Source organism: Mus musculus, chromosome 4 (assembly GCF_000001635.26).
Source record: "Mus musculus strain C57BL/6J chromosome 4, GRCm38.p6 C57BL/6J".
Lineage (NCBI taxonomy): Eukaryota > Metazoa > Chordata > Mammalia > Rodentia > Muridae > Mus > Mus musculus.
In genome coordinates this window covers 120,966,448-120,989,415 of record NC_000070.6, presented here as the reverse complement: position 1 = coordinate 120,989,415, position 22,968 = coordinate 120,966,448, and the positions used below count along the sequence as shown (strand labels likewise).

At 44.0% G+C, this 22,968-nt stretch overlaps 1 protein-coding gene and 1 non-coding gene across 5 annotated transcripts in view; both read left to right on the top strand.

Annotated features, from left to right (window-relative positions):
* Positions 1-21,099, top strand: part of Smap2 (small ArfGAP 2) — a 48,973-nt gene extending 27,874 nt beyond the window's left edge. Inside the window, exons 2-10 of one of the 4 annotated variants that reach the window (NM_133716.3) lie at positions 4,088-4,221; positions 6,224-6,309; positions 7,211-7,289; positions 12,379-12,465; positions 13,963-14,044; positions 14,924-15,030; positions 16,158-16,323; positions 17,210-17,526; positions 19,752-21,099. In NM_133716.3, the coding sequence (NP_598477.2) occupies positions 4,088-4,221; positions 6,224-6,309; positions 7,211-7,289; positions 12,379-12,465; positions 13,963-14,044; positions 14,924-15,030; positions 16,158-16,323; positions 17,210-17,526; positions 19,752-19,877 (1,184 nt within the window). In that variant the 3' untranslated portion in view covers positions 19,878-21,099. The other 3 variants (XM_006503379.4, XM_006503378.3, XM_006503380.2) reach the window with 3 other exon arrangements.
* Mir7015 (microRNA 7015) lies at positions 16,094-16,157 on the top strand. Its single transcript, NR_105982.1, has one exon. It is a non-coding gene; the product is annotated as a microRNA 7015 (primary transcript).
* Positions 21,100-22,968: the final 1,869 nt, after the last annotated feature.

The following is a 22,968-nucleotide window of genomic DNA, read 5'->3' as shown; positions in this document are numbered from 1 at the left end:
ACCCACATGGTAGATTACAACCATCCCTAAGATGGGTCCCAGGGAAAAGGGCACCCTCTTCTGGCCTTCACAGGTACCAGGCACACATACAGTATCCCTAAATACATGTAGGCAAAACGCTCATACACATAAAATGAAAATAAATAAATCTTTTTGTTTGTTTGTTTGTTTGCTTGTTTGTTTGAAGACAGGGTTTCTCTGTGTAGCCCTGGCTGTCCTGGAACTCACTCTGTAGACTAGGCTGGCCTCAAACTCAGAAATCCACCTGCCTCTGCCTCCCAAGTGCTGGGATTAAAGGCGTGCGCCACCACCGCCCGGCTAAATAAATCTTTTTTTAAAGAAAGGAAATGGATAGATTCAGGAAGTTTCTGGGTACACCGAATAGGGCTAGACAGAAAATGAAGAGATTCTTGCTTCGCACGTCCCTGTTAACCCTGGTAGCTCTGGTGGGCATGGGGTCAGTGACAAGCTGCAGTGGCTGCAGCAGGTATTCAGGGTTTAGTGCTGTCCAGAGTGGAGTACAAGCTGGACATTGCTTGCATGCTTTCCACCAGCTCTCAGGCATCAGAGTGTGTGTGTGCAGTGTGTATAAGCCCAGATTTTTCCTTACTAGGTGGATATATTTTACACTTGATTTTTTAAAATTGATCAACCAAATCTACCTGCTTTCTTTGTTTTCATGAGTTCTTCATCGCAGAACGACTCCTGTCAGTGTGAAGTAGGCAGTACCTCCAGAACCTGTGCTGTAGCTCCTGTGGCGTGTGCTCCGCAGACTCCTTTTGCGTCCAGAACCGTTGAGAACATTACTTTGCATCACCTCTTTCCAGGCTTAGTTTCAGGATGATGTCTCTGGGAGAGTTGCAGGATCACCAGGTGTAAGCAGATGCTGCAAGGCCTTGCAGCAGTGATGTCAAGCACTGTGGAATCTGAGCATCCCCCATCCAAGCTGGCAGCTTGGACATCTGTGTATGAGTGCTAGCACATGCTGGCACAAGGACAAGGATTGCGTGCAGAGGATCGCAGCCAGGGCGGTTAAGTTATATGCTTTGGACTATTTTGGAGGAAATAAAGTTGTTTAAAATTTTGTGTTTCTTGCATCACTGAATGGTTCCATTCTACTGTAGTAACCATTTTTGTGTATTTTACCATGCATCTCATAAAACACATATAATAAATTTTATTTTAAAATAAAGGGAGTGGAGAAAGCCAGGACTTGGTACAGGCCTATAATCCCACACCTGCAGAAGCAGAGGAGGAGGAATTGCTACAGGTTAGAGGTTAATGACGGCTACATAGTGAGATCTTGTCTCAAAATGGGAAAAAGCACAACAAACAGCACCCCCAACATCCTGAAGTATTGGACAGCGTTGGGGCGACATGCGTGAGTCTGTTTACTGGTCCTTCGGTGGAGATTGATGGGAAGTGTGTCCTGGAATCCTCCTGTATCGTGTTCTTATGTGCAGGCGCTACTTATTGTTGTTCTCTCTGTTTAGGCAATTTGACGTAGGTGTTATAAAACACATTTTATAGATGGAGAAACTGAAGCCTGGGAAGTACAAGTTTCTCAAGGTCATATTGGTAATCACTGATGGAGCCGCAGTCTTTTCTGACTTCACAGACTATACTTTTAATAACTATACCATTTCCCCACATTTTCAGCCATATAAACTAGGGGAACGTGTTGAAGCTTGAGGCCCAAAGTCTAGCGTATTAGGCAAGGGCTTTACTACTGAGCTCCACTCCTAGCCCATAAGTAACTTTTTTTTTCTTCCTTGGTTTCACGGACTCTTATGGGTTGTGTAGTTGGTGACTGTTATAAGTCTAGTTGCTCAAAACTGAAAGAGAACTCAGGTTGAAGGGCTGTGGTTGAGCTTTAGCCTGGAATGCATGAGGTCATTGGTTTAGACTCAGGTTCAGGGAGGTCAGGTGAGGGAGAGAGACCGAGTAAGGTAGAAATGAGAAGTGTCACCATCTCACTGGCGAAGTGTGGGAGGGATGCTGGGAGGGAAGACTGTGGGGGTGGGAGAGGAAGGGAGGCTGTCACCTGGCTGCTTATGAAAAGGTAGTTGCCTGTATTTCTACTCTGGGGTCTTTGCAAGTGTGTAGACTCAGGGCAGGAAGACTTTTAAGACTGTAAGTGTCTGGAGATCCCACAGTGATGCTGGTATCTTAGGTGACTGTAGACTGCTTTCTCTTGACTTAGACCCAGAATGTAGATAGCCTAATCTTCCATAGCTAACTTCTTTCCAAAAATTTTATTAAGTTTGTTTGCTTGCTTATTTATATTTATTCATTGTGTGTGTGTTGTGTTGTTTGTGTGGTGGGGTCCTATTGCATGTGTGGAGACCAGAGGACAGCTTGTGAGAATTCATTCTGTCCTTCTGTGTAGATTCTAGGATTGTATTCAGGTCACCAGCCTCGGTGGCAAGTGCCATGACCTGTGGAGCTATCTCACTGGCCTCATCTTAGCTATCTCGATTTCAAGACTCTCGAATCTAGAACACAGAAAAAATGCCAAAGAAGTATGAAATAATTGATATTTATTTGGTTGATCCCATTAAAAAATGTAAAGATCATAGGGTAGAAACAAAACCAGAAATTCACACCATGAGAAACCTCCTTCACGTTGGTTTGGCTCTTTCCTTTTGCAGCTGTATGACACCCCACTACCAGGAACAAGTATGTGAGGCGTTGTGTGTCTCGGAGTCTGTGGGAGACTGCGCAGTCAGCTAGGGACTAGAGAGATTGAAGATCTTTCAGAAGATAAAAACCTGAACCAGTGAAAATAGCAATAAACTTCCAAGCAGAGAGCACCCCCTGGTGGTGACGAGGAAGACTTGCACCTCCTGTCATTCTGTATTTTGCCATAATGGACTTTACCTGAATCAAAATAGTCTCTTTCTAATAATAATTATGGATTCAGATTTCTAAGAGTTCCCACGAGACTCTAGCATTTGTTTATCAATACTGCTGTCAAATATCTCAGGCTGGGCAACTTTCTTATTCCAAGCACAGGCCTGCTAATCTCTGTAGAAAGCCAGCAGCATTGGCATCACTTCAACCTCTAATTGTGATACTGTGCTGAATCCATGTCATTAGTTTCTGAGGAACGGTGGAGAAGGAACCACGTCAGATTTTTCAGTCAGTCTTGGTAACTGTCATATAAGTCTTTTTCCCCCCATATAAAATTATGAGAAACAGTTTGGAGATTTTGCGGAGGTATTATTAGGGTAAAGAGAACTGTCAGGGGATAGGAGATTCTATACCTTTTTTTAAACTCATGTGTGAGATTTCTCTTTGTACTAATAAGCTTTCAGGTAACTACATTATCTGGCAATTCTGAATCTAGATAATTCTGTAGTTGGGTAAAGTAGGGACATCAGCCCGGCTTAGGGATCTTGTTAGGTTAATGTGGATGCATATTTTATAGGCTGGAGGAAGGAGAGGATACCAGCGTTTTCAGTTTCAGCATGAGCCTGGCTGGCCTGCAATGCATGTATCCTTTTTCCTAGGAAGAAAGCTGAATCCAGGCCCCTCACCTTTACAGCATCTTCCACTGTTGGTGTAAGGTGCCAGGTTAGAGAGACTTAGATGTGGCTTTCCACCACTCTCCTGGGAGTTTTCTTCATACAAGTGACAAAGTACTATGACATGTATTTTAGCACTGATTAGACACTAAAAGCATGTCTTGTGCCTTCACGTTACATAGTTCCATGTATATTAGATGTCTGAAACTGGCAAGTCCTAGGCAGAAAGTAGACCTGTGATTGCCAGGGACTGGGCGCTAAGGGCCGGTGGGGAGCAGGGATACAGAGTACCTACTAGTAGGTTTGGGATTTGAGTGATAAAACTTCTGGATTTAGAGTGGTGATCACCATGCAGCGGTGTGACTGCCCTGGGAACCTCTGTACTGTATACTCAGAGTTTAAGCTGAAAGTCAAATAAATGTTGATCTACAGGAATGAATAAAGTCAGTAAAAAGGGTAATTGCAGTAAAATCTCATTTGGTTTTAGCCAAAATGCTGCTTGATAATCTAAGTAGCACAGACGAGCATTCTCATAATCTGTCCTGTCTCGCTCTCCACAGGGCCGAGATGGGCCTCCTGGAACATCGGGGTGTTCATCTGCATTCGGTGTGCTGGGATCCACAGGAATTTGGGGGTGCATATATCCAGGGTAAAATCAGTGAACCTCGACCAGTGGACTCAAGAACAGATTCAGGTACCAGCACAGCCTTTAGCCAGCTTCTCTTGTACCCATGTAAGAGCAGTTTCAGGTTGAATGCTAAATTGATCATGAAGGTGAAGAAAAAGGAGAAGGAAAACTTAATAGTTGTCAAACACGTTTGTCAAATTCTAATTTTTATTGTATTTATTTACTTATTTGGGACAGGGTCTCACTGGGTGGCCTGGAACTCATAGAGATCTCCTTGCTTTACCCTCTGAGAGCTAGAATTAAGAGCATGTGCCACTGTACCCAGCAAAATTTTATTTTTCTTGTTGTTTTGTGACAAGCAAGCCTCTAACTCTTTCTGTACTTACCTTAGCCTCCCAAGAACTGAGATTATAGGTGTGTTTTTCTATTAGTAAAATTATTATTCTTTTAAGATGGTGGGACCTTTGGCAGTTACCGATACAACACTTGTAGTTTTAGATGTATGTAGGCAGCCATTTAAAACACAAAACCACAAAAAACACTTTCTGAGCTAAGGGTATAGCCCAGTGAGGGAGCGTTCACCTAACCTGTAGGAAGCTTGCTGGTTTTGATCCCCAGTATTAAAAAGAACAAACCAACTTTCAAACCATAGACTACTCATTTTCTTCCTTGTTTAGAGATTGAGCGAGGGCCTCACATACACTAGGCAGAAACTCTAAGCTGTGCCCCTGAGCTATGATTCCAGCTTTAGCATAATGTTATGTTGCTAAAATGCATGTGTAAATCTAGCTTCCTGTCAGCTTGGTGGCCTGGTGGTGATACATAAACTGATGCTACCCAAGAGCCTTTTAGTGTAACTAATTGTTCTTTATTTTCTTTCCTATGTTGAAACCCTTTTTTGAAGGGTTTTTTTCCTCCCTTTTTTTGGTGTGTGTGTATGGGAGAGGGGGAGGGGTATTAAGGAAGGAGGATATAAAGAAAACCACTTGCTAAAGTTAATGGTGGGAATAGGAGGTTTTGTTTCATTTGTGTTGGAAGAGGTCTTATTGTGTTAGAAATGATCTCAGACTGTACTTACAGACCATTATAGCTCTAAAATGGTGAGTGACATATTTTTTTCCTAGTTTCATTTCTATTGCTGTGATAAAATACCTTGACCAAAAGCAACACAAATGAGGAAGGCTCTAGGTTACAATAGGTTACTATTCTGGGTGAGTCCAGGCAGGAATCTGAGTAGTTTGTCCCATCACACAACATGCAGAGGAGGGAGAAGCAAATCCATGCTGCTCTCTGCTGGCTTTCGCCTATCTTAGTGCTGTTCAGAGACTTCTGCCTAGGGAATGGTACTGCCCACAACGGGCTGGGTCTTCCTACATCAATTAACAATCAGGACCCTTCTCCACAGTCATGCCCACAGGTCAGTCAGGTCTACATAACGCCTCAGCTGCCACTCCTTTCCCGGGTGATTCTGCATTGTATCAAGCTGACAACTAAAACTAACCTGCATGGAGGACTATTTAAATGCTAAATGGAAAATACACTTATTCATAACACAACTAAGTAAGTTAGATAAAAGTATAAGTTTAGAAGGGCTGAGGGTATAGCTCAGTGGTATAACAGTTGTTTACCAGGTACAAGGCCCCGAGTTCTAGTATCAGCACTGCCAAAAGAAAAAACTTGTATTAACTTAGAATTTATACTACCTGTTAGTGCTGGTCTTGTAGAAATCTGATGGATAGCAATGTAGCTTGGGTTTTCAAATGAATTATTCCTGAATTATTTGTGTCTTTTAGACACAGCTTTCAATTAGAAACAAAACCAAACCAAACCTGAGGGAATCAGAGGCTATCAAGTCCCAGGGAATTAGATGTCCTTTTCTGGCTGCACAGACCTGTGGAGAGGAAAAAGCTGTGGGGGGGACCAAATGTTGGGAAACAGAACCCACAAGTTTAAGCCTTGCTTGTGTCACTCTCTGAAGCTGACTCTTCATCTGCACAGTGGGAGGACTGGGCTGGATGAGGGCACCTCCTGGACTCACCTCCTGTCTCTTCGTTGTCTTTCATTGCAGTGCATGCAAGAGATGGGGAATGGAAAAGCAAACCGACTCTATGAAGCCTACCTTCCCGAGACCTTTCGGCGACCTCAGATAGACCCGTATCTTTTTGGAGTGATAGCTGAGTGCAGTTTTGATGTTTGGGAAGAGCCAGGAGACCTTCAAGGCCTGAGATAAGACTGTGCCATCTCTGTATGAATTAGCCCAAGACTTTGGTTTTTCTCTCTACTGCAACCAAAACAAAAACGTGCTTATGTGCTGACATTGGGACTAGCACCTAGCATCAAGTAGGAAAAGCTAGGGAATTAGGGCTGCAGTGACTTTACTGTGAGTCCTTCCAAAGAGTGACAGCTCCAATAGTTTGAATCTCTGACACTATTGTTTGACAAGAAGAATGGCTTACTGTGCTCTATTGAACCCTGGCAATTGGCAAAAGTGGCACTGCTTTGTAAATATCTTGTATAAAAGTATTGACTTTGACTGGTTTATCAATATTGCTCTTCCTCCATTCCCTCAGCCCGGGCTGACAGACACAGAGCAAGCCCATTTGAAGGTAGTGTTTCTCAAGGAACTTTGCAGACTACCTTTTTAGGGTTTGATGTTGGTGGGACCTGTTATGAGAAAGAGATGTGTCAGTCAGAGTCTGGCAGCAGAGCCTAAGTTTATTTTTGAGAGACTTTTAGGTGCCTTTGAAGTCTGTTGATCAAGGGCCTTAAAACAGATCATTGATTTCTTTCCCTGCATCAGCCACAGAGGTTAATCCCACTTGCTGTTGTCATTACTCTAAAGGGAAACCAGGAAGTGGTGATTGCCTGCAGTAAGCTTGAAGGAGTGATTTCAAGGTTTTGGTCAGGGAAACTGTATATGAAGAAGCAGGCGTCCTGTGGGGGGAAACCAGGCAGAAAGGAAAGGGGAGAGCATTGGCATGGGGGACAAATTGATCTTTTACATTCCTAGTGATGGAGACACGGTTTTTGATTCATCCTTAATAAGTGTTTGTAGAGCTGTTGAAGGATTTATTCGAGATAAATATGAGAAGAAGAAATATATGGACCGAAGTCTGGACATCAATGTCCTTAGGGTTGGTTGTAAATCTTTCAAGTTTTGTTTATTACTAATAATTTACTTTTTAATCAGGCCAGAGAAGAATTTGAAAGGCTTCCACTTAATAAACAAAACACAAATGGAAGTAGCAAAATGGTCCCAAATGGCCAGTTAATAAATGTGAAAGTAGCCTGTCATGGCAGTGCACATTTTAATCACATCCAAGACAGGCAAGCTCTGTGAATTTGAGACCAGCCTGGTCTATATAGCAATTTCAGGCCAGCCAAGGTTACATAAGTCAGGCCCTGTCTTAAATAAATAAGCAAACTAAAGTTTACAACAAAAAAACAAAGAAACAAACACATACATACATACATACATACATACATACATACATACATACATACATGTAAAAGTAGGAAAAAGCCAGGTGTTGAGTCAAGCCTATGATGTGGAACATGCTTTGAGCCTTGCTCAGGGACAGGCTGCTCATGGACAGGCACAACAACCATCAGAGGATCCTTTGCCTTGATCTACATTGAGAAGTGCTACTATTTCTCAGTACCAAATTCTTTCTTCCCTCCCTCCTCCTTTTTTGAGTTTTTGGGACAGGGTCTAACCATGCCTGGCCTCAAACTCCTGCCTCTACTTTCCAAGTCCTGGGAATATAGGTCTCTCCCACATCTGACTCCACATTCCTTCCTTAAAAAAAAAACTATTTAGTTGTATCTGTGTGTCTGTGTGTGCACGCACCAACGCACACATACGTGTGCATGAATGTCATGCTTTACATGTGGAAGTCAGAGGATAACTTACTGGAGTCACATCTCTCCTTCCACCATGTGGATTCCAGAAAGTGTGCTCAGATCACCAGCCAGGTTCTTACCCACTGAGTTATCTAGCTGGTCCCAAATTATTTCTCAAGATGGACATTTTGAATATAATAGGTCAAGTAGAATGATATCATATGTATGTATATGTATGCTTTAATATATATGCACATATACTTTTTGTTTATAAATGATGCTAAAAGGAGCAGGTCTGTCTAGTTAAATCATCACTGTTTCCTTCAGTCTGACCAGCATATCCTTCCACTCTGATATACTGATGGCCTCTCATTGGACTAATTGACAGTGGGACATTTCGTTTTTACTGGGAAGAGTTTCAGAGGTATATGAGTTGCAGTTGCCAAGTGTATAGCTGGGACAATTACACCACACAGTGGGGAATGCAAGATAATTTTAGATAATGATGACAGGAAAAGCAGCAGAGATGGCGCTAGCCCTAATGCACTTCGAATCCACCTGCCATCCGTCTTCTAGTTTTTATTCTACTGTTACTTTAGTCACTTTCTGGTTTGCCCTGTGAGGACTGAACCCAGGCTCATGCATGCTAGGCAAGCACTCTACCACTGAGCTATCTTCCCTTTAGGTGTTTATTCTAATGGATGAGACAACCAGTGAAATCACTGTATTTGCATGGGGCTCCCTAAGCTATTTCATGTAAAAAGCCTTCCCAGGTCAGGTGGCATGGGCCTTTGATCTCAGCACTCAGGAGGTAGAGGCAGGCAGATCTTCATAAGTTCAAGGCCAACCTTGTCTACAGAGCAAGTTCCAGGACAGCTGGGCATAAGGAAACTGTGTCCCAAAAAGCCAGAAAAGCCTTCCCAGACAATGAAAAGTTAAGCTAACTGGAACCATCTGTAGATGGATATTCGGCAGGGAATGAGAAGGACGTTACCTGGTGAGTCTCTATAGGCAAGGCAGTACATGTATTAGGGAAAAGGAATTCCTTGCCAACTTAATATGAACAACTCACCATCGTCTGGGGGGAAAAAGGCTTGTCAGTTAGCATAAGTGTTCCGAGAAAGAATTAGCCCCTTATACACCCCAGAGAGCACCATCCAAACGAATTTTGCAGGCCTGGAGAAATAGCTCAGTAGTCAGTAGCATGTGCTCTGTAGAGGAGGATGAGAGCTCAGTCCCTAACATCCACGAGACAGCACGCGGCTGCCTGTGACAGTCTCTGCTTCCCTGGGATCCAACACCTAAGTTTTAGCCTTTGTAGGCACTTCGCACTCACATGCACAACGTAACCCCTCCACACACACACACACACACACACACACACACACACACACACACACACACACACACATCATTCTAAAGTAAAATAAATCTTTTAAAAAGAGTTTAGAACCAAAGTGCACACGCACAACGTAACCCCTCCACACACACACACACACACACACACACACACACACACATCATTCTAAAGTAAAATAAATCTTTTAAAAAGAGTTTAGAACCAAAGTGCACACGCATTTCATTTTATTTGTGGAAAAGTAAAAGCTATGTTCACTGTGCTGAAGTATATGAAGTATAAGATCAAATGATGTCAGAGGGTATGTAGAGAGACCCAGAAGGTAGATATGGGGAGGCTGTGGCAGGAGGACACTCCAGCGATGGTCTTGGCATTGCTGTAGCCTCACCCACAAGTGTTCAGGTGGGAAAGAAAGACTGAGACTTTTAGTTTTTTTGCTATGCTTAGATGTTCTTTCATTCTTGTTATAACAAGAATTGATAGTTATTTAAGTCTCCAGCACCATAAATAAAAAGAATATTTTTAGCAGTCAGGATGGTAGCACATACCTATAATACCAGCCTCTGGAGACTGAAGCAGGAGAATTGCCACAAGTTTGAGATCTACATAGTGTCTGTCTCTGTCTCTCTCTCTCTGTCTCTGTCTCTCTCTCTCTTTCTTACCTTCTCTCATCCTCTCTTACCCCTACACACATAGAAAGAAAAAAAAGAAGGAAAGAACATTCATTAAATAAAAACAACTAGTTGTTTCTTTTTTTTTTTTAAGATTTATTTATTATATGTAAGTACACTGTACCTGTCTTCAGACACACCAGAAGGGGGCATCAGATCTCATTACAGATGGTTGTGAGCCACCAAATGGTTGCTGGGATTTGAACTCAGGACCTATCAGAAGAGCAGTTAGTGCTCTTACCCGCTGAGCCATCTCTCCAGCCCAAAGACAACTAGTTTTAAACAAAAAGTAACTGGCTTTGCTAAAGAGATCACGTGGTTAGTGTGCAGTGGGAGAGATGTAACTTCAAAGTGTTGTGTACATTGGTAGCGTTCTGCTGAGGTATTGCCCCCCGCCCAACCCCATCTAAATGTCTGCTTTTCATTTTTATTTGTTTGGGTTTTGTTTTGTTTGCTTTGTTGTTGATTTGAGACAGAGTCTCACTATATAGCCCTGGCTAGCCTGTTACTATGTAGACCAGGCTAATCCCAAGCTCACAGAGCTCCTCCTGCCTCTGCTTTCCGAGAGCTGGGATTACAGGTGCACAGTGCTCCCTTCAAAGGTCAGATTTTAAAAAAAAAAAAAAAAGACAAAACTTTGTTTAACTTCAGTATGTAGTAGTGGTCTGCTGGGCATAATGGTGCCTGCCCATCTATCATCCTAGTGGCTTTGGGTATAAACGCAGAAGAATCAGGAGTTTAAGGTCAACCTCGGCTACTAGTAAATTTCAGGCCAGCCTTGACTACTTTCGTCTTTATTTCCAAAAACAGAGACAAAAAGGAAATAGTGTTCTGTATTCCAGTGCCAATTCTACACAAAAAGACAGAGTATTATGATAAAGTTATTTTTACAGGAAATATGAAAATTAAGAGGAAGAACCCATGCTTGTTCTCGTTGTCCCCTAATGACTCATCTGGGTGTGTGCCTTCCTCAGAGGCATAACCAGAATCTAGTTATAAAGGATGTCTCCTCGCAAACATCTCACATGGTGTACATGCTCCATCTATATTTCTGTGGTCATTGTTGCATCTCCTGCTGAGCAGATGAAACAGTTTCTTTCCCCTCCATTAGCAGGACTGTTGTCACTTAAGGTTTTTGTTAGCATTTCTGGGATGGACAGCTTAGTGGTACATTTGACTTTTTACTATAGAGTCTTTTGGAAGGCTTGAGATAGGGTCTTGCTAAATATCCCAGACTGGTCTGGAACTGACTCTGTAGCCCAGGTTGTCCTTGAACTGGAGATCCACTGCCTTTATATCCGAGTGTTGGGATTCTATACCACCAAGCCCTGCCAGATTGTTTCCATCTCTCTCTCTCTTTCTTCCTTTCTTTCTTCCTTTCTTTCTTTCTTTCTTTCTTTCTTTCTTTCTTTCTTTCTTTCTTTCTTTCTTTCTTTCTCTGTCTGTCTGTCTGTCTTTTTCTTCCTTCCTTTTTCTCTCTGTTTGTTTGTTTCTTTCTTTCTTTTTTAAATGTATATTTTCTTATTTTTATGTATATGAGTGATCTGTCTTCACATATACCAGGAGAGGGAATCAGACCCAATTACAGATGGTTGTGAGCCACCATGTGGTTGCTGGAAATTGAACTCAGGCCCTCTGGATGAGCAGCCAGTGTTCTTAACCTCTGAGCCATTTCTCCAGCCTGCCTGTGAACTTTTTAAGTGCAGGCAAGTTTGTGTCACTATGCCCAGCCTCTAGCTTTGTTTCCTAATTTTAAAAATAGAGGTGAAAAGGCTGGAGACGTGGCCCAGCGGTTAAGAAAAGGCTGGAGACGTGGCCCAGTGGTTAAGAGCACTTGATGCATTTACAGAGGACCAGAGTTCAAAAGAGCAACAAAAACTGAGAGAGATTTTCTTGTATGGGGATTGTTGTTTTGAGTATCTTTGTTGTATATCCTAGACTGGTCTCAAACTCAAAATTCTCCTGCCACAATGTTCTAAATGATGAGATTACAAGCATTTACCACCTTGCCTGCCTTTAGTATTTATTTCTTGAGACCTTTTTGGCTGTTTATAGTTATGTATAACACATAGGAGATAAAGGGCACAAATGTGTGGCAACTTTTAAACTTCCATAGATTGTCTGTCTGTATTACAGATTTCAAAAAGGGTTGAGTCCTTAAAATGTGGGGTCTGCCTCATTCAGTAAGGAGGCTAATGAGGAAGATCAGTACTCACACCCCACACCAAATTGGTTGCATTTCTGCATCAGAATCTTTAGTGAACTTTGATGCCCTGCCTGCATTTGGATTGTAGCTCTGAAACACTAATTGTGCTAAGGCTAAGCTATCATTGTCCTGTTACATCACTTTAGAAAGAGAAGGATGATAAGTGGAAACGAGGGAATGAACCCGCTCCGGAGAAAAAGATGGAACCTGTTGTTTTTGAGAAAGTAAAAATGGTAAGTGGGGAGCTTCTCACCATGTGGGTGGTCCCATGTCCACACACGAACCTGCAGGAGGAGAGTGGCGGGCGGGAGGCTCAGCGGTGCGCGGGTTTGAAACCATACTGCACTGTTGCACTGGGACTAAAGGCCCATAGAGCACCTGCTGCTTGCCCATTGCCAGTTGCTGTCTAATGTGCTCTATAGCTTTTCTTGCTCTCTTATTATCTAGCACCCCCTGCTCCCTTCTCTTTCCCTCCCTACCCCATCTCTCCTCTCTTCTCCTTCTATCCTTTTTTTAAAAATTTTCTTCCTTCCTTTCTTTCTTTCTTTCTTTCTTTCTTTCTTTCTTTCTTTCTTTCTTTCTTTCTTTCTTTCTTTCCTTCCTTCCTTCCTTCCTTCCTTCTCTCTCTCTCTCTCTCTCTCTCTCTCTCTCTCTCTCTCTCTTTCTTTCTTTCTTTCTTTCTTTCTTTCTTTCTTTCTTCCTCTTTTTTTATAATGAGAGAGGATTTCACTATGTAGCCCTGGAACTCATTCTATAGGTCATGCTAGCCTTGAGCTCGCAGAGACCTTCCCACATACTGAGGTTAATAAGGTGCCACACTACACCTAGCTTATAGCTCTTCTCTATGACAGGAAGCCAGATGGACGCTTAGGGACTCTCTTTCCCTTCTGAGCATGATGCCTGCTCCCTGCCAGTGTGCAGGGTCAATGTGATACCTTCGAAGCAGATGTTCGTTCCCTCTGTGTTAGTCCTTGTCAGACTTCTTGCCTCATCTCCCTGTTGCACCTTGGAGTAGTGCAGAAGTCAGGTCATGCTCCCTTCTTCCCCTGGCACACACTATGGCTGTGTAGTAGATTCTCTAGGGGCTTATAATCATAAGAGAAAAGATTTTCAATTTTTTTCTAAAGGCTTGTTTATCTTTGTCTGATGTATGTGAATGTTTACCTGCGTGTGTGTATATGTGCACCACATGTGTGCCTAGTGCCTGCAGAGACCAGAAGAAGGTATTGTGTCCCCCTAGACACTAGAGTCTAGTCTAGAGTCAACATGTGGGTGTTGGAAAGTAAACGTGGGTCCTCTTCAAGATCAGCCTGTGTTTAACCATTGAGCCATCTCTTCATCCTCAAGAGTTTTATACTATTGCTTAAGGAAAAACCCTTTCCTATCACTATGAATCTCATCTGTGGAATCAGTCCATTTTGATTATGGCAGAGTAGATCTGAACTCTTTAAAGTGATCTTTAGAATAAACTAAAAGGCTTTGTGTTCCCACATACTGAGGCTAAGCCTCTCCAAACAGGCCAACCAGGGCACTGTTTACCAGGGCTCTCTCTCACTTCCAGTTCCGTTCATGCACTCATGCTTCCTGGCACTTCCTGAGCCTTGTTTCTTTGGTAACTGTCTTTGACAAACAGCCATACCACAAGAATACCTGTGGCTTCACAGTGATGGGGGTACGCGTGTGTCAAAAACAACTGCTTGCTCTTTTTTATAACATTTTTTTCATCTTAGCCACAGAAAAAAGAAGACGCACAGCTACCTCGGAAAAGCTCTCCGAAATCTGCAGCCCCTGTCATGGACTTGTTGGGCCTTGGTAAGAACTGGGCTTTCCAGCTCTTATATTCTTGCAGATTCAGTGACTTCGCAGCCTCTCTAGGGAGACTGGGAGTCAGGCTCCTGTTTGTGTTTCCTTTACAAAAGGCGCTTTCTCTTGTTCTTCCTGTTTACTTCTGAAGAGTTACTCAAAGTGTTTGCTGGGCCTTTTTCACAGCAACAGCTCAGTGTAGTGGCTGAGAGAGCAGAGTCCCCACAGTGCAGTCAGAGATCCCATTCAGTTTACTTAACCTTTGAATGTTCCATGCCTAACCACGTGCTGTGCTTAGTCAGTGTCTGCTTGAGGTGCTGCTGGAAAGGTCACCTCTGTGGTTTCTGGCCTTGTTTCACACCAAGCCCTCAGTAGAAGTTGGCAATTTCATGAAACAACACCTCTGAGTCTTTTGCCGCTTTCCTCTGCTCAGCTGCCAGCCGAGGCTCCGGTGTAGCCATTTTCTGAGGTGGTGGTTACTATGCAGTTCCATTTTGGCAGTTCTAATTTTTGCCTCTTTTAAAGAGAAAGCCGTTCTGTCTCACAGCACCGGTGAGGTTGTACCATCTGGTCTCTGCTGCTGATTCAGGTTGTTGACTCCCACAGCTCCAGTTTCCATTTCTCTCTGCAAATGAGTCCTGCACACCTTGCCCTTCCAGTAGCCGGGAGGAAACAGCCACTCAGCTGAGGCACTGATGTGACCCTCAAGCCTGAGTTTCTGCTGCCCTCTGACAGCAGTCTGTAACCTACTCCAGAGCCCTAGTGGGAATGTGAGTGAGGCTTCTTTTGAAACACCCTGTCCAGGCTCCCTGGGCCCTGAGCAGATAGAACCTGTGGTCTTCTTCTCTCACATAGAGGACAGGTCTGTAATTCTGTTTTTCTTCCTAGATGCTCCTGTGGCCTGCTCAATTGCAAACAGTAAGACCAGCAATGCCCTAGAAAAGGATCTAGATCTTTTGGCCTCTGTTCCGTCCCCTTCTTCAGTTTCCAGAAAGGTGAGTCTTCTGCGTGTCTCAGGATGAAAGAGCATTCCAGAAAAATTGATAGCTTAATCATGGAACCAGGTCATGCTTCCTTGGTAGGGCTGAACTCTCATTTCTCTTGATTTTCTCTTTGGTGTTGTTATCTTCTTCTAGCCCAAGATTACTGCTTCATACCATTTTGTCTTTTGCCCTCAAAGAGTGACTATTTGAATAGGCCTGTGTCACAGGGTGACATATTATAAAGGCTGATACTTGAGGTGAACTGCTTGGTCTGAAGCCCTACCAAATTGTTGTGGGTATGAAAGACTTGAATATCACTTGCTTTTATTTGTGGGATGTCCCAGAAATAGTGTCTGTGTCATTTTGTATATTTTGTTCATACTTTCATATTTCCATAAGCATTCTCCCAAATGGATATTTTGTAAATGAGGAACACTTAGCTATGGAAGTTGTTTCTGGCTGTACTATGATAAATAGCTACTCTGAGATCTTTGTATGTATGAGACAGACAGGCAGGCAGACAGACAGACAGACACTGGGAGTTATATAACCGGGACCATATTTATCTTAGGCAAATACTTTGCTGGTGAGCTATCTCCAGTCTGTACACTGACTAAACTCAGTTTTCTGTGCTGCATCATTTTGGGGTTATTTTTATTTTTTTCTTATCAAGTCACATTGTTTCATTGTTTTGTTAGAGAACAAAGGCTTGTACCAGAGCTTAATTCTCAAGGCTTATCAGCTACTTTTCAGAAGATGCTGACTTAACATAAGCCATAAATTCTTTTCTTTCTTTCTCTACTCCCCTATCCATCAGTGTTTCACACTTTACCAGTTTTGTCCAGGCTGACCTAGAACTCACTTGTATAGCCCAGATAGCTCAGCCTCTCAGCTGGCCTCTTGCCTCAGCCTCCTAGGTTCTGAGCTACCACACCTGGCTTGTGAGCCATGAATTCTTATCAGAAGTATTAAAAGCAGCAGAAAGTGTAAAAGTTCTTCCACAGAGGACCGGTCTGATTGTCCTGCTGCCCTTTGTGAGCTAGGCTGTAGGTTCCATGCTGACTGGTTCTCCTGTTGCCCTCTGTGCAGTAGGCTGTGGGTTCCATGCTGACTGACTTTCTCACTGTCCTCTGCACTAGGCTGTAGGTTCCATGCCAACTGCAGGGAGTGCTGGTTCTGTCCCTGAAAACCTGAACCTATTTCCAGAGCCAGGGAGCAAATCAGAAGAAACAGGCAAGAAACAGCTCTCCAAGGACTCCATCCTATCACTGTATGGATCCCAGACGCCTCAAATGCCTGCCCAAGGTAGAGTCTATAAGGTCTCAGATGTGCTCCGGGGAAAGACTGAGAACAAACATGCAAGAATTATTTATTGTGTTGGAATTTTACTCAGCCATACAGAAAAATGAAATTTGAAAACAATGGATAGAAGTGGAAAATATTTTGTTGAATGAGATAACCCAGGCTAAGAAATATACATACCACGTATATAATTTTACTCTCACATAAGTAAGCTTGTGCAAAAAATTATGTGTTAGAATCCACATATAAGAGTACTTGTGGCTAGAGCCCAGTAAAATAGAAAGGGGCCCAGGAGAGGGGGAAAGAGGCTTTAAGAGAAAAAGATGGGAAGGCTGTTAGCACGTGTAATATGGAAGGAGGAGTAATGGAGGCACAGAGTAAAGCAGGGATCCAGGGGTCCAGGGAGATCCAGGGGTCTGGGGATAGGAGTGTATGGGTTGGCGGGAATCATCCAAAAGTAAGTGTGTATGAAAAATGCCATAAAGAAACATGTTCCATTGTATACTAATTTATAAAAGGAATTGTTTTGTTATGACAAGGACTAGTTAACTCTGAGGTCAGCGACATTACATATAAAACAAACTTGAATATGGCTTTGCAGAGGAGGCTTCAGAGTGAGTATCTGCAGATAGATATAATGTCACCAGAGCTATACTTCTATAGGGTCTAGTGTCACTCTTCTGTGAAGTCTGACTCAAAGTCAGGGTCTGCCTCCGAAAGGGAATAACTAGATCAGAGCGTGGCCTGATGAGAACCATAGAAAGGCTTGTACAGGATTCATCCTGCTGCTTTCTGTGGAGACCATCTTCCTGGAAAGGAACGGCCGGTGAGTATGTGGGCCGACTGTGTCTTCTCCTCTGACAGACCCATATGTGTGTTTTCTTGGCAGCAATGTTCATGGCTCCTGCTCAGATGGCATACCCCACAGCTTACCCCAGTTTCCCCGGGGTTACACCACCTAACAGCATCATGGGGGGCATGGTGCCTCCGCCAGTAGGCATGGTAGCTCAACCGGGAGCCTCTGGAATGCTAACCCCTATGGCCATGCCTGCAGGCTATATGGGGGGCATGCAGGCGTCCATGATGGGTGTGCCGAACGGGATGATGACCACTCAGCAGGCCGGCTACATGGCAAGCATGGCAGCTATGCCGCAGACTGTGTATGGAGTTCAGCCAGCTCAGCAACTGCAATGGAACCTTACTCAGGTAAGCAGCCTCACTGTGCCTGGGACAAGACTTCAGAGCCTTCCTCAGTGTCTGACCTGGTGCCACTCCTGGATCCCCCAAATCTTCCTTATATAGACAAGCTAATGCCAAAGATATACCTTGTTTTTATTTCCCTGGAAGGCCTGGCAGAAGTTAGAGATTCCTGAGTTTCTGTAGGAACTAAGTCTGAGTCTCTCCACAACTTCTCCAAAACGAAATCAAACCTCTACAGACAAGCAAGGAGTACAAATAAAACCACTGTTGCGGGCTTCAGTGACGTGATACTTGGCACAAGAGCATCCTATCTCACTGAGCCAGCACCTCAAAGGAAACTGTGCAAAAAGAAGAGAGGGAGTAAAGGCCTAGAGGTGACTGAGCCAGGAAGAGAAAGTCCCATCCTGGTGTAGGCCTACGTGGGGCAGACTGAAGGCATGGAGAGTAAACCTCTCATTAACTGGGCTTTGCAGTTAACAAGAGACACACAGGTGTCTAGGTTGGTTACTTGGGAAGGCATTGTGTAGCGGGAGGCCAGCAGGAGGTAGGAGGAGGAAAGTCTTACTGCTTTCTTTTCTTTTTTTTTTTTTTTTCTTTTTCAAGACAGGGTTTCTCTGTGTAGCCCTAGCTGTCCAGGCTGGCCTCAAAGTCACAGAGATCTGTCTGCCTCTGCCTCTGCCTCCCCAGTGGTGGGATTCAAGACATGCTCTATCCCCGCCCAACAGGAAGATCCATCTTATATATTTGGAGAAACTGATGCACAGCAGTCAACTTTGTTTGTTTGTTTGTTTGTTTGTTTGTTTGTCTGTTTGTTTCTCTCTCTCTCTCTCTCTCTCTCTCTCTCTCTCTCTCTCTGTGTCTAAGATTTTACTTATTTTACGTATATGAGTACACTGTAGCCGTCTTCAGACATACCAGAAGAGGGCATCGGATCCCATTACAGATGGTTGTGAGCCACCATGTGATTGCAGGGATTTGAACTCAGGATCTCTGGAAGAGGAGTCAGGGCTCTTAACCGTTGAGCCATCTGTCCAGCCCAGCAGTCAACTTTCAAATATCAGGAAGCTTTTATGACTTAAAGAACAAGAAAATTCCATGAACTGAGGCCACCTCTGTACATGTCTCCCTACACAAGTCTATCAGCCATACATTAAACAAGGAGTCAACACCCAGGCTGACAATAGGCTTTAGATCAGAGGAAAGGGCTGAAACAGTGACGTGTGGACTGTTGTGGCACCGTGACATTCCTTGGGTGTGCTACAGAGTGATTCTGGGAGCGCGTTCATCCTCATGAGGTGCCTCCTGACCTCCAAGAGGTGAATGGTACGATGCCTGCAGCTTGTGGTTTCCCTCAAAATTATTTTAAAGGTTTTGTATACATATACATGTATGGATGATTCACACACACACACACACACACGGAAAATTTTTAACAGCTAGTAAATTTAAAGATGAAACGTGGATTTTTGTTATATTATTTTTCCAGTTTTTACCTAATTTTCAATTTTAAGGAAAACTGAAAATTTTTTGAAAAGTTTATGGAAAAAGAAGAGTTTATTTATACAGCAAACATACTGGACTCAGGGGACTTATAATTATTTATCTAACAGATTGTCAGTTTGTGTTTCAATCTAATTACAAGGAAGTCCCTACTGGCCAGCATAGTAGCACAAGTCCCTAATCCTAGTGGACTCATGTGCCACTCCTAGTGCCACTTATGTGGCAGAGGCTAGATAATCACTGCAAGTCTGAGCCCAGCCTGATATACAAGGTGAGTTCCTGGCTAGTCAGTAATACACAGTGAGACCCTGTCTTAACCAAACAGCAAAAAGGAGACTCTGTCCCACCCATCTGCACTCTCCTGGTTGGAGATGGAAGACTTGCAGGTTGTTTCCCATTCTTCCTTTGTTTATTCAGTAGGAAGCCCCATCACCCCACATTCCCAAGCAAGCATGCCTAAGCACTGACACTGGCAGTGATGCCCTCTGCTGGTGATGAGGTGGAGCACTAGCAGGAGTCTGTCTCTGGACTCTGCAGGGCAAGCTGTGGCCAGCTGACAATAGTCCCTTCAGTGAGGATATGAGGAGAGTCCTGGAAAAGAAGAGACGTTCACTGGAGGCATTTCTGCTGACCAGACTCAGGAGTCCTTCTTACCTCCCACAACAGAAGGACCCTTCCCCTGCTCTGTGCAGTGCCCATGGCCTGATCTGAAAAATCTCTGTCCTTTTCAGATGACCCAGCAAATGGCTGGGATGAACTTCTACGGAGCCAACGGCATGATGAACTATGGACAGTCAATGGGCGGTGGAAATGGCCAGGCAGCCAATCAGACTCTCAGTCCTCAGATGTGGAAATAAAAGCAAAGCACCTGTATGGCTGCCACTCTTTTTGACCCTTGCTTTCCTCCCTCCTCTTTTTCCCCCAGCCTTCCCCTTTCCTTTTTCCTACCTCTCTCTGTTCGGTTTAGAAACTGATCATAAGTCATATGTTGTTTGGCATTCTGCCTAACCCAGTCTCCCTTCCCAGAGTCATGGACCTCTCTGTTGCTTTATGTTGGTCATGTCCCTGACTGTCCAGATTTCCTCCCACCCCACCCCACCCTCTCCCAGCACCAGCACCTTAGAAACTATTGGCAGAAGAGGGCACATGAGCTGCGGGAGAGTGTATACACTGATCAGTACCTCCCTTGAGGCTGAGCTTCCTCGCAGACCCACAGAAAGGTCTATAAAGGACAAGTGCTTGGCAGAGGGGAAAGTAGAAAGGGTCTTTATTGGCTATAAGCTGTTTCTAAGTGCTGAGAGTTTTGCTTGAAGAGGGAGCGAGCCATCAAGTTCCCAGCTTTTCAGGAATGAAAGAAGTTCAGCAGTCAGATAATCCTTGTGTCTTGGGTCAGTTTGGCCCTGGCCCTAGAGTGAGGCAAGCCCTTCCTATGAAGATGAGCAAAAATATTATTCCACTTCACTCTGAGTGCTTTCAGGATCTGGGGCTTCAAGACTCACTGCTTCAGTCAGCCTTCATTAGCACCAAAGACTCCATGAAGGTCGTCCCCCACACAAACATACCCCTTGCGCACCTTCTGCCTACTTTGAGCCGGATCTGGCCTGTGACTAGAAGACCAACCCCTACGAGGAAATGTGGAGCTCAACGTGTGCACTGCTTGTATGCGTGTGGATGTGTGGATCCCACCTGCCGCCTCCCCATCTGCTCTGGGTGTATTTTTGTTTTTTATAGTTCTAGGTTTACAACAGAGAGGAGTTAATTTATCAACAGCCTAAAACTGTTGCCAGGTCATCTTACAGTTTAAAACATGCCATCTCATCGGTAGTCCCTGCTCTTTTCCCTCTCCCATCTGCCAGTCTCTCTGTGCCCTCGTGTCTGAGTGCTGTTTGCCCACCTTTTCCAGGTGTAAGAGGCAGAGAGCCTGGACAGCTTTCTCTCTCAGCCATTGTTCACCCCACTTGAAAATTCAAACAAGAAAACTTTGCTTCAAAGATCTCATGTGTGGGAACCACAGCGCCTGGTTGCCTTTCTCCTGTGTATGTGTAAATTCCTTAATAAATATTGCAGGGAAAGACCCTTTTTGCTCGGCTGTCACTGTGTTACTCTTGGAAGACAGTGAGACATACACAGGATTTCTGCTTTCCAAGAGCAGCTGCTGCCTTCACCTTTGCATCTTAAAGAATTCTGTTTTTAGTACCAAGGGCAGGCCAGTCCAGAACACAGAAAGACCTTTCTTCAGTGACAGTGGGAGCCATGAGCTGAGGGGCCTGGAGCTCTGCACTGTAAGGGTCATAGAACATTAGGATCTGGAGTGCTTTCCCTATAGATGGAAAAGCTGAGACCCAGAGAAAGAACACAGTTACCAAGCATACACCCTTCCTTGGCAGAGACAATAGTAGACTCCAAGACTGATCTGAGAGCACTTTGTGCTTTCCCTGTACCCAGAGCAAATAGTTTAAACTCCTCACTAACAAGGTCACAGTAGCTCCCTTTGATTAAGGGTTGCCCAGCCCTCCCTAAGCAGTGAACCCTAGGAAGAGGTGGACTTCTCCATCAGGAAGCAGGGATGGTGCTCTGCTTGGCTGGGTGGGGAGGGTAAATGCCAAGGACAAGGTCTGCAGTGCATTCCTTCCTCCAGTTGACTCCCCTCCTGCTCTCCCAGAGGGTACTGTGCTCCCTTGCTGCTCTCACAGAGTACCATGCTTCCTCCCTTCCCCATCGTCCACCTTCACTGTCCTTTCATTAGAGCACGAGGCTGAGTATACGGTGTAAATGGAAGGATAGTACAGTAGCCACTCACAGCAAGGCCACTGGTACCCGTATCCTTGTTAACTGGGATTCCAACAAATTATGATCCCTAGAGGTCTCAGTATAAAACAGAACCAATTGTAGTCTTAAGACAAAGTAATTCCTGTGGCACATTTAACACAATATAGGGCAATTAGCAAGCATTCAAGTGTCAGTAAGAATTATGTGCCAGACTGTGTTAGACATTATTTCATCCAGCACATATTTAATGTTGTAAACATCATCCCAGAAACTGTCTGAGGCGGCAGAGACAGCACAGTAAGTAACTACTTTAGTGGTGTGGGCTAATTTGGTAGGAAAGAGGGACAATTAACAAATGAATTTCAGAGAGTATTAAGGTAAGATAGTGGGCATGGGGATCTGGGGGAAGTATATCAGAGGCGGTTATATTTTAACAGGCCTGAAGAAGCAGCCAGTGTAGCAGAGATGTGAAAAATATAGAGTAAAGCAATTGTAATTGTGTACTGGAAATGAGCTGGCTGGAGTCATGAGGTTGGGAGGTGTCAGTATGGATGAGTTCATCCTGGGATGGCATCAAGAGAGGAGAGCTGAGTCTTGGGACCCACTAGATTTTAGGACTTGGTGGTGGTGGGGTGATATTGGCCCTGACCTTAAGCTTTGAATAACACATTTATAATTGCTGATACAATAGATATGAGCTGGCATCAGGGTGCCGTCAGGAATTCCTCCAAAGAATACTGGCATCCGAGCTGAGTCTTAGAGAGGTGGCAGTTAGCCTGTAGTAGAGGAAAGGGGAGGAATTTCCCAGATAGCACTGTGTAAACAGATCATTTGAAGAAGTGAAAGCAAGTGGAGAGTCCTAAGGTATAAGTGGGTCTATGGTGTGAAATGAGACAGCTGGGGTTGGCCAGGTCACAGGAGAGCTCCCCAGATCCCAGGAAGGAGTTTACCCTAAAGTGTGAACAATAGATTTCATGTTCCTACTTGAGTTCTAGATAACTTGCTCTTGTACCACTGTAAATAACATGTCTAAGGAAGCAAGACGAAAGCCACAGGGCCAGAAAGACAGTCCTGGAATAGGACTAGGGAAGAATGGGCTGATTCTAGTTAGCAGTTTTATGCCTGATGAGTCACTTGAGATGCTATTCGGTGTCCCTTAGAAATCCTAAAATAAGCTTG